Genomic DNA, 18368 nt, shown 5'->3' with positions numbered 1-18368 from the left:
TAAAGGGAGGAAAAATGGGACAAGTATTATAGCATATCAAAATATATTTTTAAAAAGAAAAGAAAAAAACTGTTTTGAGCAGTAGAAAAATGTCTTAATAGCTGTATTATATCAAATAGAAAGTACTTTGAAGATGACCAATGTTTAAACATGTAAGAATAAATGCAGAATTTTTAATAAATAAATTCTGTTGTTTTGGGCCTCCTTTCATTTATGAATAGACAACTTAGAAAAAATGTAAGTGGCTTATAAATATAAGAAATGAAATTCTGTCTCATTAATATTAAAGAAATGTAAAATATAAGTTGAGCAAAAAGGAGAAAGAACTCATGAATATGGGAGGATCCAAGGTGGTAGAGGAATAAGTGAAGGCTACACTAACCTCCTCCAAGGACCAATCTGGAATTACAACTAAATTGTAGAGATCAGCATCTTAAATAACCAACTGAACTCTATCTGTCAGGAAGGTTTAACCTCAGACAGACAGAAGAAAATGCTTCAGCACAACATGATTGGTAGAGAGTGTGGTGGATATGTGAGAAGGTGGGCTGGGTTCCTGTGGGTAGTGGCTAAAGTGCCGGAGAATTATTTCAGTAGTCAGGGGGTTCCCCTGAGAAGTGTGGAGTCAAAACCCCAAGATTGGCTCCCCTGCCTAAAGCATGAGAGCTGGAAAGAAACCCAGACAATATAGAGCTGTGAACAGTAGTGGTGTTCTGTCCCCCGTGGAGAGTCAGCTGGAGAGGCAGAGAAGTTTTTAAAGGATGAAAGCACAAAATTTTGTTTGCAAACACTTAATCTGGGTGCCAGCAAAGGGAGGGAATAGCGATGCTTGAGGAAAATCTGGGTTTGGTGGCTCTGGGGAAAGAACTGAGGGAACAGTTGCCAGGATCCATGTGCTGAGTCATACCCCATACTGCAGGGGACATCCTTCTGTGGCACAGCACTCCTCTGTGACTGGCATCAGCCTGAGGGGAAGCAATAACCCCACCCACAGGAATTACTCTGCCCTACCCTGTGGTGCTTAAGCCTGGCTGCTAATTACAAATTGGTTAGATTAACAACTGAGTGAAAGGAGTCCAGGAAGCTCAGAGACTCCCAAAAAGTTGGACCCAGAGTCCTACACCAAGACATACCATAATTAAAATGATAAATCTTTAAGGCACAGATGGCAAACACAAAGCCTATGGGCTGAATCCGGACTTCCACCTTGTTTTATCCAACCCAGCATGTTTGGGTTGGATATGTTTCTACCCAGCGGCAGCACCAAGCCCCTTGCCCCTAGTTAAGGAGTAGTTACATTTATACAGTTCTAAAATTACATTTGGACCTTTGAAGGCAACCACAAGGTTGATGTGGCCCCCAGTGAAAATGAGTTCGACACCCCTGCTTTAAGATAAGGAGAGAATCCTAACAGCCATAATACAAAAGCAGATAGTTACCTACAAGAGGACACAAATTAGACTGTCATCTGATTACTCATCAGAAACATTTCAGGCCAGAATCGAGTGATGTGAAGTATTCAAGGTCATGAAAAGCAAGGATTTATACCAAGCTACTTCCCTGAGCAAGGCTATCATTTAAAATTGAAGGGGAAATAAGGAGCTTCCCAGACAAGAAAAAGCAAAAGGGGTTTGTTAACACCAAACCAATACTGCACCAAATGTCGAAGGGCTTGCTTTAAGATGAAGAAGAATAAGAAAAAGAAAAAGAGAAAAAATAACAGAGGAAAACAGTCTAACCGTAAAATGGCACTACATATGTTTCTATCAATAATCACCATAAATGTAACTGGCTTAAATGCTCCAAGCAAAAGACAGAGGGTAACTCAATGGATAAAAAAACAAGACACATATACATGCTGTTTTCAAGAGACCCATCTTAGATCAAAAGATGCACACAGAATTAAAGTAGAGTTAGAAAATATATTTCATACAAAAAGAAAAGAAATAAACTCTGCATAGCAGCACTTATATCTGACAAAATAGACTTTAATATGAAGGCTATAGTAAAAGACAAAGAAGGACACTACATAATAATAAAGGGAAAATGCAACAAGAGGATATAACCCTAGCAAACACTTACATACCCAACATAGGAACACCTAAATGTGTAAAGCAAACTTGATGGGCATAAAAGGAGAAATACCTGGAAATACAATCGCAGTTGGGAATTTTAACACCCCATTGACTTCAATGGGTAGATCTTCCAGGCAGAAAATCAACAAGGAGACAGCACCCTTAAATGACACACTAGATCAAATGGGTGTAATTGATATCTTCAGAGCATTCCACCCCAAAGCAGCAGAATATACATTTTGAGTACACATGGAACATCCTCTTAGATAGACCACATGCTTGGAGACTAATAAATCTCAATAAATTTAAGAAGACTGAAATCATATCAAGCATCTTCTCTGACCACAATGCTAAGAAACTAGAAATCAGCCACAAGAAGAACACTGAAAAACATACAAAGACATGGAAGCTAAATAACATGTTATTAAACAATGAATGGGTCAACATCAAGATCAAGGAAGAAATTAAAAGATACCTTGAAACAAATAGAAATGAGGACACAACAATCCAAAAATCTGTAAGACAGGGAAAACAATACTAAGAGGGAAATTCTAGCATTGCAGGCCAATCTCAAAAATATATACATACATACGTACATACATAAAATAAAAATAAAAACAAGAAAAAGCTCAAATAAATAATCTAACTTCACACTTAAAGGAATTTGAAAAGGAACAACAAACAAAGCCCATTGCGAGTAGAAGAAAGGAAATAATTAAGATTAGAGCAGCAATAAATGAAATAGATTCTTTAAAATTTGATACAAAATATCAATGAATCTAAAGGTTGGCTCTTTGAAGAGATGAACAAGATTGGAAAATCTTTAACGAGACTCATTAAGAAATAAAAAGAAAGGGTAGAAATAAATAAAATCAGATCAGAAATGAAAGAGGATAAATAACAACTGGCACCAAAGATATATAAAGGATTGTAAGAAAATATTATAAACAATAATATGCCAACAAATTGGACAACCTGGATGAAGTGAATAAATTCCTAAAAACATACAATCTTACAAAAATAAATCAGGAAGAATTAGAGAACCTGAATAGACAGATTACACCTAATGAAATTAAAGCAGTAATAAAAAAAACTTCCAACAAAACAAAGCCCTGGACTGGGTGGTTTCATAGGTCAATTTTATCAAACATTCTAAGAAAAACCTTTCCTTTTCAAAGCATTTCATAAAACTCAAGAGGAAGTATGCTTCTCAAACTCATTTTACAAGGCCAGCATTATCCTAATTCCAAAATCAGATAAAGACACTACAAAGAAAAAATATTAGGCCAATATCCCTGATAAACATAGATGGTAAAATCTTGACAAAATATTAGCAAACAAAATATGGCAATGCATCTAAATATCATACACCATGATCAAGTGGGATTTATTACAGGAATACAAGGATGGTACAACATTCACAAATCAAAAAGTGTGATTCACCATTTAAACAAAGTTAAGGTTAAAAACTACATGATTATATGAATAGATGCAGAAAAATCTTTTGATAAAATTCAGCACTCATTTATGAGAAAAACTCTCAGCAAAACAGGAATAGAGGGAACACACCTAAATATAATACAGATCATACAGGACAAACGAACTGTCAGCATTATACTTAATGGGCCAAAACTAAAAGCTTTCTCCCTAAGATCAGAAACAAGACAGGGGTGCCTGCTTTCACCTCTCTTACATAACTTAGTATTGGAATTCTTAGCCACAGCAATCAGACAAGAAGAGGAAATAAAATACACCCAAATTAGAAAGGAAGAAGTAAAACTGTCTTTATTTACAGATGACATGATAGTGTATATATAGAACTTTAAAAATTTCAACAAGAAACTACTAAAACTGATAAATAAACTCAGTAAAGTAGTAGGATATGAAATTAATATTCAGAAATCAGAAATAAAGAACTAAAAGAAGGGGAAATTAAGAGAACAATTCCATTCACAATTGCTTCGAAAAGAATAAAATACCTAGGAATAAACCTAACTAAGGATGTAAAAGACCTGTACTCAGAAAATTATAAGACACTGAAGAAATTGAAGTAGATATATATAAGTGGAAGCACATACTATATTCACTGATAGGACAAGTTAACATCATTAAAATGCCCATACTACACAAAACAGTTATAGAGTCAATGCAGTTCCTATCATAATTCCAATGACATATTTCACAAAAGCAGAACAAATGTTTCAAAAATTTATATGGAACCAAAAAGGCCCCACATAGCAACAGCGAGGAAGCTCCTAAGAACAAAGTTGGAGGCATCATGCAACAATATCAAACTGTACTATGAGGCCATGGCAATCAAAATAGCATGGTACTGGCATAAAAACAGATGCATAGATGAGTGGGTCAGAATAGAGAGCCCAGGAAGAAAACTTTATAGTCAATTAATATTTGACAGAGGAAGCAAGCACGTACAAAGAGCTTAGGTGGGCCCATAAGTTGACTGGGATGGGGCATCAGGGAATCACTAGGCAGGACAAACAGTGATAGCCAGGTTAATGGAGACTCAGATTTGACTCCCACTTGCAGGCTCTATGTGGTGAGGGCTCAGAAAAGGAACAGTGGCCTTGCCTGCACTTCAATTTAGGGAAAGCTTCTCCTCCAGCTCCCACGCAGACATCAGACAACTCAGTTCCTGCCCATATGTCCCTAGGGCATTTTGAGCTGCTTCCCCAGTACTGGAGCTCAGAGAGAGTGAGTCTGAGTGAGTCCACACATGGTACCTTTAAGAACTGCCTGGGGACTCCAGAAGCCCTCTGTTCCACTCAACCACAATTCCTTCTGGCTTTTACAGCCAGAAATTATGGCTGTAATTTTTTCAGCACTGGAACCCTGGGCTGGAAGGCCTGGAATGGAGCTGGGACTGTTTGTTGCTCCCGGGGACAGCCACAGTGGTGATATCCCTTATGGTTTTTACCTGGCAACATGTGTGTGGGACCAGCCCATCTGTGTCTCTGTCCTCATTACTAATCTCAATGTACCTTCTTCTTTATATCCATGGTTGTAGGACTTCTATTCAGCTAGATTTCAACATAATTTTAATGTGGTTGTGGAAGGATGTGTGTACCACTTTTATCTATGCTGCCATGTTGACTGGAAAGGGGATGCGTGATCCTTAGGCTCCGCCCAAGTGGCAAATGTTCTCATTTCTGATTTTATTTATGAGGCATATAAAAAATCTGAATAATGACTATTAAAGTTCTCGGGTATATTTCTTTCCCTAGGACAATATCTGACATGAGAATTCCTTAACAAAGCATCCCAGGGTATTTCCATAGTTGGAGAATATTGATCTTCATGAGCATTATAAAACAGTATTTTATATTCTCATGTACTCATATGAGCCTGCTTATAATCCATGGAATGTCAGAAAGGGTTTGGGGTTGAAATCAGAGGAAATAACAAGAAGTTGATCTCTATTGTATGATTCTTCACTTTTCAGCATTCTACCTCAAGATAGAATAGTGACTGACATTTATTAGGTGCTTGCTAAATATTTGTTAAATTAAATAAAAATAAACTATGTTTTATTCAGTATTTACTACTAAATGAGATAACATTTCTTGGTCCTAAAACTATAACAATTGTAAAGACAGTTTTCTTTTTTTTTAATGTTGTTCAAGTACAGTTGTCTTCATTTTTACCCCACCACGCCCTCCCCACCTCACTCATCCCCACCTCCTATCCTTGAACCTACCCCCTTTGGCTTTGTCCATATGTTCTTTATGCATGTTCCTTGATGGCCCTTCTTTTTAATGAAAGCTTTTCAGGGAAAAAAGTCACACAGTCTTGACAATAGTCAGAATTTCTGAATTTCAGAATTATTAAAAATAAAAAACTGTGCACACAATACAGAAAAAATATCATAATTGAATTTATCAAATCACTGAAAAATGGTCTGAGATTGATATCTTACTCACTCATTATTTCACTCATTCCAAAATAAGGTGACTAACCTATCTGAATATGGTAACGTGTACTCATCCTACCCTCTTACTGCAGATTATACCTTCAAAAATGTTTTCTACTCTCATCCATCTGTCATATCTGTGGCAAACTTTAGTCAAATAATATTCTCCTGACAAGATAGAGAACCCTGAAAATCTGGATTTGCAGCAAAGGTCTGGAGCATAAGTGAGGACTCTCTTCTTCTCCAGCTTTTTAAATTATTAAAGATATATCAGCTGATGTTCATACAACAGATGGTAGTAGAATAAATGTGTAAATTATTTAAGATCACAGATTCTTGGATCTCACAACTAACTTCATAAACCATGATCTCAAAAATTGAGACCTACTAATTTGTAATTAATGAAACCTCATCCAGGTGGTTTTATTGTAGTCAACTTGGTAGTGGTTCACAAGATTTCATTTGTGATAAACATCCCAGACCAAGGTGGTCCTCAAAGATCAGGGAGAAAATGCTGGAATCTGAGTGGAAAAATGTCTCTATAACTACACAAATTTTTAAAACTAGTCTTTTTCTGTTAAGTGCGAGCAGCAAAAGGAAGCACTTCTTTGGTTCACTTTTATGACCATTCATTTTATAAACCAAAACTAAAAAAAACTTCTGAGGGTTATCAGAACAAAGTTCTGGAGAAGGGCACATCTTTCTTCAAGGCCCTGTAAACATTTATTCACAGACACAGGTGTGGAAGCTCAGTTAAGGCTATTTCCTGGCTTTCTCTTTGCATAGATTCAGATCAAGAAGCTTCATGAGTCTTTGAGTCAATATGTGAATAGTTTCCCAGATGTGGGCTTAGAAATGAAAGCGCACGCCCTGACTGGTGTGACTCAGTTGGTTTGGCATCATCTTGCAGAAAGAAAGGTCGGCAGTTTGATTCCTGGTAAGGGAAAATGCCTGGGTTGCAAGCCCATTGTCCGATTGGGGTGCGTGCAAAAGGCAGCCAATTGATTTTTCTCTCACATATTGATGTTTTTCTCTCTCTCTCGCTTTCTCCTTCCTTTCCCATCTTCCTAAAAATAAATAAATAAAATCTTTTTTTAAAAAGAAGAAATGCAGGCCCAGAGTCTTAACTTGCCCTACACATTTCAAGTTACATTGACTGAACCCACCACAAAATTATGCTATAAAGGAATTCTGGAAAAGCAGCTACAAACTTCTGTCTGATATATAAGGAGAAAAATAAGTTGTGATGATAATAGATTAAAAGTGAACGATTTGGCACATTGGTATAGAAAGTTGTTATATATACTTTTTAAAGCCATAATTTAAGGCCAATGAGTACCTACAGGAGACATTTTTGCATCTTGGGTCAACAGGAAAACTTGTACAACATTGAGAAAAGATATTTTAATGGCTTTATAAATTCATAAGTTTCATGAAAATGAACTGCATCTTATTAAAGTAAATAATTTTATAAGATTTGATATTTTATATGCTTGTGAAGCCATCACTATAACCAAGATAATGAATATATACATCTCCCCCATAGTTTCCTCATGTTTCTTTGCAATCCTTCCCTCAACCTTCTTCCCACCTGCCATTCCTGTTTGAAAGACACACTTCTCTCATATATTAGTTTGCATATTTTAAAATTTATATAAATGTATAAAAGAGCATATACATTATATAATATAGAATGTATATTATCATATAATATACATTATATGTAATATATTATATATAATATACAAAATATAAAAATATAATATATATAAATATATAATATATTTTATATGTTTTATATTTTATATTTTATAAATATTATATATTATATATACATGTTTTATGTTTTATATATATCTGTTTTATATTTTAATAATTTATAATATAATTTAATATTATAATATTAAGTATTTAATAATATTTAATAATTCTGAAATTGTAATACACATTATATGTAATGTATAATATCATAATATCATATGGTATATAATTTATAATATTATATAAAATATAATATCGTAATTATTTTGATATTCTTTTATGGTCTCTTAAATTCCAGTTGTTCATTCTTTTTTGTTAAAAATCTTATTTATTTATTTTTAGATAGGGGAAGGGAGGGAGAAAGAGAGGGAGAGAAATATCAATGTGTGACTGCCTCTTGCACACTCTACTGGGGACCTAGCCCACAACTCAGGCATGTGCCCTGACTGGGAATCTAACTGACAACCCTGTGGTTCACAGGCCAGCATTCAATTCACTGAGCCACACCAGCCAGGGCCAACTGTTCATCCTTTTTTGTTGCTAAGTCATATGTATTTCATCGTAGAGAGATAAAATAATTTATTTATCTGTTCACCTGTTGATGTAAATTTTCATTGAGCCCAGTTTGTGGCTATTACAAATAAAGCTGCTGTGAAGTTTTGCATATAGGTTTTTTAAAAAAACATATGCTTTGTTTTCTCTTTGGCCAATATCTGAGAGTGGAATGGCTGAATCATATAGTAGGTGTACATTTGACTTTGCTCAACTTATTTGTTCTAGTAGCTTTTTTGTAGATGCCCTTCAATTTTCTCTTACAACAATTATGCTGTCTGTGAATTAAGATAGGTTCACTTCTTTTTGAACTGTGTATCACTTGTCTCTTTCTCTCACTTTTTTGTACTGGCATCAACCTCTAGTATAATATTAAATACAAGCAGTGAGAACCAAATTTCTTTCCTTATTCCAGATCATAATAGGAAATCATTTAGTCTTTCACTATCAAACATGACATTTGATGTAAGTTTTTTGTAGAGGTCCTACATTAAGCTCAAGAAATTCCCTTCCATTCCTAATTGGCTGGGAATTTTTAATGACAGTTGGAGGCTGGATTTGTCAAATGTATTTTTCTGCACCTACTGAGGCTACTGTAACTAAGTAATCATCTACTCTTTGTCAATCTCTTGACATTTTATTAATGAATTGTCATACAAAATATTAAAGAAGACATCACTCTCCCATTTAACACATAATGAAACAAAGTGTCTACAAAGCACAGGGCAGAGCTAATAATTTTGAAAACAGAGCTCTCTGATAGCAAAAACCTGTTCCCTGTTTTTTCACTATAGACTATTTTTAGAGAAAATTTCAAAGAAAATCTAGAGGATAGAAAAATTACTTCTTGATCCTTGAAATATCTTATGAAATTAGGTTAAGTTTTTTTATTTGTGCAAGTAATTAAATAATTGCAGGTTTGGCTGTTTTACCAAAGCAAGAAGGAAAACATCTTATAAAGGATGCAAAACTGCAATTCAGGAGTTAACCACTACATCACTAGGAGCTTGACCATTTCTTTCCAACCAATTATTAGGCAACTGACTTGAGCAATGCACTGCAGTGAGGGTGACAAATTCTCCTATACTTTTGCACACCAGGAAATTAAAATTTCATTCACGGCTAGTGATGGCTCTTTTTCTCTTTTCCTTGAAACTTGCTTGTGATAAAGCAGTCAAGACCACAGTTCTTGAAACTAACCAATATAAATGTTCCTCAAGAAAATTAAATAGACTTGTCATATAATCCAAAAATCTACTTCTTTGTACATACTAAAAATTGAAAGAATCTGGGTATATACCAAAAATGTTGATATATTCATATACATGTTTCCACCAAAAGGTGAAAGGAACACAAATTTTCATCAACACATGAATGGATAAACAAAAATGTGATGTGTACACACACTAGAATATTATTCAACCATAAAAAAGGAAGAAATTCTGACACATGCTACAACATGAGTGAACTTTCAGGACACTGCTATGTGAAATAAGTAACAATATGACCAATATAGCATAATTCTACTTTTATAAGGTATCTAAAATAGTCAAACTCATAAAATGAAGAAGTAAAAACGTGCTTGCCAAGAGCTGCAAAGAACAGGTCATAGAGAGTTACTGTTTGCCAAGTACATTTTTCAATTTTGAAAAAAATGAACTCTTTTCATGTTCATTTCAAGATGAAAAGAGTTCTAGAGATGGATGTTGGTGTTGTTTGAAGCACAATGTAAATGTACTTACTACCACTGGATTATACATTTAAAATTTTTAAATGGTTAAGATTTATGTTAAAATGGTAAAATTTTTAAATTTAAAACATTTTTAAAAGACACTATTTCTCAGATTTCTACTTAGCACATCTGCTTCTGAGATACAAATATAGGAGTGAGTTACAATGCAAAACATTTATGAAACATATATTATCATTCATATTTTATGGTCCTCAAACAATAGGGTTAGAAGTAGAGGTGGAAATGGGAGAAAATTAGGATTTTGGATTTGAAAATATTGATGAACAAAGAGGGCATGGATGTGTAGAAATGAGCTAATGATGACTAAAAAATGCTTTTAGAGGAGTAGTGAAGTGAAAAGGGCAGGATTAGAAAAAGAAGATAAGTCACAATCTGCTTCTGCCCAATATCCCCCCAGAGCCTCTAATTATTGATCATTTTATGAGTAAGACTGGTGGAAGGCAGGCAAATTTACATAATGGAAACTAGCACTTCAGTGCTACAAGGTTAATAAGAAAAAAAAGAGCATCAGCACAAAGCTAGTCACATTGTAGTCACCTTAGAAAGTAAATCACAGTACCCTTAACTAACAAATCTAAATTAAACTAATTCATGAAACAGTGTAATATGCAAAACAAGGAAAACACACGACAATTTCATGGCCTTCCTTGTTCAAAACAATGTCTGTAACATAAAATATACTCAATAAATATTTATTAACAAATTGATCTGAAAATCTTAAAATTCCACAGATTTTTACTGATTTTTAGATTCAGATGTTTCTGAATTTCCTTAGTTAATTCTTCTAAATTCAGTCTCTCACCAAATGGCAAATTGTTTGTTGTGGTTGTTCCTTGTCTTCAATAAATAATTTCAACTTAAATTTTAAAGGATATGGATGTTTTCAATGAATGATAACTCTACATACAGCCTATGGAACTAAGGAGGTACTTTCATAGTTTTCCCTCAAACACTACCTTCATCTGTGGTAGCACAGCCCTGGCCACTTCCTGTGTTGAAAATTCCCAGCCTCGGTCCCTACAGCAGGTGGATGCATCAAGCAGAGCCCTGAGGTTTTGGTTCACCTCCTTCCTACACACCTCTCACTGTGGGCTCACTCAGGGCACAGAAATACACTGCAGAGTCCTCCAGCTGTGAAGGTGAGATGACAAGGTTGATGGAACGATTTGCTTTCTGAAAATTCAGTGAGTAGCGACCTTCTGTGGCATTTTTCTGGTTATAGGAGTCCTGACGAATAAGGAAAATCATTGCCCCACTGCTCAGCTGCTTGTACCAGAAGAGACTATAAGTTGTATCCCTGGTGTCATATGTGCAGTCCAGAGTCACAGCCTCCTTCTCCTGCACTGACATTGCTGGTTGGCCTTGAGTTACCTCCTGGGAAATACTGGATCCTAAAGGGAAAAAAATCAGAAGGTTTGGGAATAAATGGTATGGAACAAAAAAAATCATTTTTCACATCCTGCCACCTCTCCTTCCAAGAGTACTTATAAAACATTGCCTGGGCCCCCAGTACTTAGGTCATAAAGGAAACCCATTCCCACTGGGGCATGCCTACCTAGCCATATTGAAGCCAGAACCATCTTCAGAAGGTTGGAAAGCAACATCTTTGCTTCCTTCCACCACTAAGTAATAAATATCTTCTTGTGCTTCTTCAGCATCAGGACCCTGCAAAGTGAGGTGGCTCTGACAGGAAGAGAAGAAATGCTGGGCTGTGTGTTGCTGCTGCCCCAGAACAGGAAACAGGGTTTCCTGGTGCAGCCAGTTGCTGTGGGCCGTGCCAGCTTTCTCTGTGTACCAGCTGAGAGTGTCACCCAACCAATTTTTTCTTTTAAATTAACAACTCTTAATTTTAAAACAATTACATCTGAAAAAAAATGAGTAAAGTTGTATATTGAAAAGACTGGTAATTTGACTGACTGCTATGTTCTGTCGTTGTATCTGTGATGAAACTGGGTGGTGGTACCTATTTAAATATACTACATGGAAATGCTTTGTATCATGACCACTTGATGGTTACATGATCTTATACACTGTATTCAAAATTCACAGAACTGTACACCAAAATAGACATTTGAAATGTATTTTTCTTCTTTTTTCAATAATTTTTAAAATTAAAATTAAAATCACTGAAATCAAAATGGTAAAATATAAACTTTCTACCATCTTCCCTCAGAAAAGAATTACAACATTTTACAAATCACACACTAAATTGAGCACCTATGAGAAAGTCCAGCTGTCCAGCAGAGAAGCTACACTGTAAGACAAACACAATGTGAAAGCAGAAATACCTGAAATTGGCGGCATTGAAAAGGTAGAAGGAACAATTTCTTATTAGCCTAGTCAAATGTCCCCCTTGTGTGACACAGCTCAGTGCCAAGAGAAATTTAGGTCTTTACCATTAAAGCACCGAAACAAGTTTCTAGCTCCCCCAGTTTTGGGGGACACGGTCAAAGAAACACACCTCTTTCTTGCCTCATCTAGAATACTGAGGTGTGTGCCCAAATGGGAAGTGGGGAGCACCTGGGAGAACAGCAGCAAGGGCTGTCAGTGGGGATTAAAGGATCATGGATCCTACTAGCCACAACACAGATGTCACCAGGACCCTGCCCATGAGCTGATGATGATGCCTTGTCTCTGGAATCCCACAATTCACTCATAAGCACCCCCAATGCTTAGCCTCACCCACACAGCATCCCACCCAGCTACCAGTTCACTTAGGAGGGTGACAAGAGTGAGCCACCAGTAACCACAATGAGATACCATCTCTTGCCTCTCATAATGCCTATTATCAACAAGACAGGAAATAAGTGTTGGAGAAGTTGTGGGGGGAAAGGGAACCTTCGTAGACTGCTGGTGGGAATACGAATTGGTACAGCCACTATGGAAAATAGTTTGGAGGTTCCTCAAAACAGTAAGCATGCAGTGTCCATATGATTCAGAAATTCCTCTTCTGAGTATCTACCTGAAAAATTTGAAAACATCCAATTGTAAAGATATATACATCCCTATGTTGATTGCAGCTCTATTCACAGTGGTCACTACATGGAAACAATCTAAGTGTCCTCAGGAAGATGATTAGATAAAGCATATATGGTTCATATATACAATGGAAAATACTGAGCCATTAAAAAGGTGAAATATGGCCATTTGTGACAACATGGATGAATCTTGAGAATATCAAGCTAAGTGAAATAAGTCAGACAGAAAAAGTCAAGAACCAGACACAGAAAATAAAAAGTATGATATTTACCAAAGGAAAGAGAGGTGAGGATGGGTAAGAGGGAGATAGAAGAAGTTAAGTCAAATATATGGTGACTGAAGCAGACTTGACTTTGGGTTGTGAGGACACAATGCAATATACAATATTGACAGCTATGTACTTTTATTAATCAATGTCACCCCAGTTAATTTAATAGAATTTTTTACTCTTGAAACCTATATAATTTTTATTAACCAATGGCACCCCAATAAACCCAATTAAAACAATACAGATGGACCACAGTTGGTGATTACCAGGGGCAAAGGGGTATGGGGAGGTAGAAGAGGGTAAAAAGGGTTAAACAGTGATAAAAGGAAACTTGACTTGGGATGGTTAACTCACAGTACAGTATACAGATGATGTATTATAGAACTGTACATCTGAAGCCTGTATAATTTTATTAACTGTTGCCACCCCAATTAAAAAGAAATAAAAGAAATGAATAAATATCATAATTGTTTCCATACACAGTTTCCTTTAGGCAGAATATTCCAATTGCCTTTGTTCAATGGCCTTTATCTAGTCTGTTGAAGATGAATAGCAAGGCACAGAAAGTGCCTTTGTCATTCATTAATCTCTTTTTTTTTTCTCTTTTTAAAAATTTTATTCTATTTTGCCCTGGCTGGTGTAGCTCAGTGGATTGAGCATGGGCCTGTGAACCACACAATCTTGGTTCGATTCTCAGCCAGGGCACATGCCTGGGTTGCAGGCCAGTTCCCAGCAGGGGACACACCAGAGGCAACCATACATTGATATTTCTCTCCTTCTTTCCTTCCTTTCCTCTCTAAAGATAAATAAATGAGATAAATAAATAAATAAAAATAAAATAAAATTTTATTCTATTTTAATTATATTTTAGTGGTTATATTATTACAGTTGTCCTCATTTTTCCCCTTTGACTCCCTCCACCCAGCATCCCCTACTCCCTCAGGCACCCCCCCCCCCACTGTTCATGTCCATGGGTTATGTGTATAGGTTCTTTGGTTACTCTCTTTACTTTACTTTACATCCCCATAGCTATTCTGTAATTACCAATTTGTACTTCTTAATACCTTCACCTCTCACCTATTTTCCCACATCCACCCTCCCATCTCTATCTTTCACCTTTGGCATTTTAACTATAATGTCTCTTGGGGTGGGCCTCCTTGTATTCATCTTTTTGGGATTCTCTGCGCTTCCTAAATGTGCATGTCTATTTCCCTCACCAAACTAGGGAAGTACTCCCTCATCATTCCTTCAAACAGATTTCTAATTTCTTGCTATTTCTCCTCCACCTCCAGCACTCCCATGAAGTGAATGCTGGATTGTTTAAAGTTGTCCCACAGGCTCCTTACACTATCCTTGTTCTTTTGGATTCTTCTCTCCTTCTATTGTTCTGATGGGTTGTTTTTTACTTCCTTATGTTCCAAATCCTTGATTTGATTCTGTTTCATCTGCTTCACTGTTATTTCCCTGTAACTTGTTCCTTATTTCAATTACTGTATCATTCATTTCTTGATCTTTTTGTGCTGCTAAGGTCCTCACTAAGTTGCTTGATCACCCATATAAACAGTATTTTGGACTCTGCATCTGATAGATTGCTTATCTCTATTTCTTTTAGCTCTATTTCTTTTAGCTCTTTTTCTGGAGTTTTGATCTGTTCTTTCATTTGGACCATGTTTCTTTGTCTTCTTGCTTTGGCAGCCTCCTGGTGTTTATTTCTATGTGTTAGGTAGAGCTGCTTTGACTCTGTGTCTTGGTAGTGTGGCCTAACATAGTAGGTGTCCCCTAGCATCTAGAAGCACAACCTCCACTCTCACCCAAGGCTCAGTAGTCAAGGTGCCTTTGTGTGGGCTGAGTACACCTTCCTCTTGTAGTTGAGGCTTAGTTGCTATTAGCAGATCAATGGAAGGAATTTAGCCAGACCTGCAAGAATTAGCTTTAATCACTCAACACCAACCTTCACTATCCATGGAGGATCAGTTGTGAGGTTGGTGGAAGGGGGAGGGAATGTGGATGGAGAGTGATGGTGCTCTGAAATGGTCTGTACCTGTCCACATAATAAGGAAAGCATTATGCTGAGCGAAATAAGCCAGGCAGTGAAAGACAAATACCATATGATCTCACCTTTAACAGGAAGCTAAACAACAAAACAAACAAGCAAGCAAAATATAACCAAAGACACTGAAATAGAGAACAGGCTGACAGTGACCAGAGGGGAGAGGGGAGGGAATTTCAGGGGAAATAGCGGAGGGATTTAGAGGAACATATATAAAGGATACAAGGACAATGACTGAGAAGGGTGGAAATGGGAGGGAGGGGGGGAGCACGGGGGGTGGGATGGATGGGAGTAATAGACAGAAAACTGTACTTGAAAAATAATTAAATTAAAAAATTGGAAGAAAAAACCTTGATTTCAAAATAAAACACTACTAAGTCCCTTGAATAATCCATTACGCAACAGTCATCAGTCATCGACAGAATGTTCAAACATTTTCTGTTCGTCTTGAAACTAACCTTCTTATTATGTGTTTTTAACATACAATACATTAGTTTCCACTTGCAGACAAGCAAAATGACATGCTATACTTCTAGGACTGTCCCAAGGCGGTGGGGGTGGGGCCTGCTGCATTTTCAAGTTTGCATATAGGTTGTAGGTGCAGAAGAAGCAATGTGTACTTGCTGCACAGAAGTACACAGCTGAGTCTCCAGGCTGGGTGTTTTCAATGTGCAGGGAGAAATGGCTGGTTGTTTTATCCAATGAAATAGTAAGTCTTTCATGCCGCTTTTCCTTCTCATTTGAACGAATGCCTATAATGAGTTGGGGGCCTCTTCCAGCTTCTTGCTTATACCACGGAAAGTAGCTTAAAACACTGTCTGAATAAGAACAGGTGATGACAGAGGTATTTCCTTCCTGGACACTCAGGGTAGGAGGATGTTGATTCACTTCAGCTCCGTGGCTGACACCTATGCAGCAAGAAAAATTCAGAAGAAGGAGAAGAGTAAGCAGATTATTATACTTCAGCATGTTCTTTCTCTATAATAACTAAGGAAACACAAATAAAGCCAGGCTTGACTTCTAAAGAATATCCACCAATACACTCTGTTTCCTATAAACCCTCAACTCACAGTCCAGCTGCAGCCAAAAGAACATGAAGAATGCTCCAATGGATATCTTCATTCTTCTTATTGAGATCAATTGAGGACCTGCTACCTACAGCCAGGGGAGCTACTGCTGTTATCAAGTTATCTCTTCTTTCCTCTAACAATAACAGGGGTTACTCACATTCTTTACCCAGCCAATAAGAAAAAGACTGTTCTTCTGTCAAAGCTTATTTAATCAGAATTCACTAAAATGAACCCTCCACATGTTCTGCATCAGCAGAGGTGCACTACCATCTTGTGGTCACATCCATAACTACTGATCTCATTACATGTTCTCTTACCCTGTGCCTATAAGAGACTCAGACTCAAAGGCAACAATAAGTCAAACAAATTGACTCACACATCAGAGCTTAAGTAAGAATGTAGAGATCACGATGTATATCTCTGTTCACCGCTGAGTCATTGTTAATATGTAGTGAAAGGCAGATGTTTTGGGTATTTGTTCAAAGATGGCCTGTGTTATTATGTTTGAAATAAGGAAAGCACTGTGATTTACTCTCTTAACCAAAGAAAATACAAAACATTGCTTTTTAGCTAAATCTGCCATCCTTGTTTTCTGTTATGTAGAAAAACTATTTCTAAAAAGAACATGTAATTCAAAGAGCAAAGTATGAGGAAGGAGATCATTCGATATCTCAAATGTTCACTTTGCTCCTCTAAGGTAGTCTTGCCTAGGACCTTGTCATTCCCAGAGACCTGACAGTACCAGCAGTCAAAATGAGAAATCTTCCCTCAATTAATGACTGTGATGAAAAGTAAAAGATTGAATCTACATGATAAGGGAGCTTGGAGAAATCCTCCATGAGTTATTAAATTTTCAGTCATAGTAAACAATTTGACACTTAGATTGGGTTAATTTGCAAAGAGAAATCTAACATGCTTTAAGAAATCTATTCCAATGCTGTGTCTTATATTCCTCAAAATATTGAAAGAATACAACTTCCAAGAAAACATCAGGCTGCAGAGTCAGAATATAGATCACCATGTAACTTTATTCTTGAGGTGGTTCTGTTTTCTCATATCAAAATGGGTGCCATATCCTACAATGCAATTACTGACTCATATACTTAATGGAATATCCTTTAAAGTATAAGCCAACTCTCCTGGCATGGACTCCTGCCACCCTGGCCATTGCTGTCTCATCCTCCATAATCTCTCACTTTTCTCCCAAACTCCACTACAATGCTCTTTCTTCAAAACATTGATGAAGTCCTTCGGTCCTGTGAGTTTCCAGAATGATCTTTCTCTACCAATAACACTTTCTTTTTTTGCACTTTACCCTTTAATACATTGTTGTATTTATTCATTATCAAACTTATGAGTTAAGCATTATTCTCTATTATTTTGCAATATAAGGTAGAAAACTGTACTTGAACAACAATTAAAATTTTAAAAAAGAAATTGAAACTCAGATAGGTTTTAAATAAAATTACTTAACTAAAAGTTAGCAAATTAGCTTATATTTAAGCCCATGTCTATCTTACTCTAAAGCTCTTTTTGATCTTAACTAGTATTGCTATACCACCTTCTGTGGTTAACTACTTCCACTCATATATTAAGGAAATATGCTTCCAATACATTGTTTTCAATTTATCTATCATATGGATTGCTTGATCCTCAATTGCATGTCTACATCTGGTTTAAGGCTCATTTGACCAGAATTTACCTTTCCATCATAAGCACTAGATAATGTTGACCATATCTAATAATCACTGACTTTTTTTATCACTGGCTCTTCCTTAAAACATTTTTCCATTCATATCCTTACTATATATTTTTAATTGTTTTTATTTAATTATTTTTCAAGTAGTTTTCTGTCTGTTACTCCCATCCCATCCCACCCCCCGTGCTCCCCCCTCCCATTTCCACCCTTCTCATTTGTTGTCCATGTATCCT

At 36.4% G+C, this 18368-nt stretch overlaps 2 gene segments (V, D, J or C); both read right to left on the bottom strand.

Moving 5' to 3' along the window:
- Positions 1–10803: 10803 nt before the first annotated feature.
- LOC118987152 (T cell receptor alpha variable 14/delta variable 4-like) lies at positions 10804–11766 on the bottom strand. The segment is given in 2 exon segments: positions 10804–11460; positions 11625–11766. Coding segments are annotated over 2 exon segments (369 nt in total).
- A 3952-nt stretch (positions 11767–15718) lies between these two features.
- Positions 15719–16556, bottom strand: LOC118987151 (T cell receptor alpha variable 13-1-like). The segment is given in 2 exon segments: positions 15719–16274; positions 16437–16556. Coding segments are annotated over 2 exon segments (495 nt in total).
- Between the last annotated feature and the right edge of the window lie 1812 nt (positions 16557–18368).

Source organism: Sturnira hondurensis, unplaced genomic scaffold (genome assembly GCF_014824575.4).
Source record: "Sturnira hondurensis isolate 20B ecotype Veracruz unplaced genomic scaffold, ASM1482457v3 Scaffold0005100, whole genome shotgun sequence".
Classification (NCBI taxonomy): Eukaryota; Metazoa; Chordata; class Mammalia; order Chiroptera; family Phyllostomidae; genus Sturnira; species Sturnira hondurensis.
The sequence above is the reverse complement of the archived record's forward strand: the minus strand, read 5'-3'. Positions and strand labels throughout refer to the sequence as shown.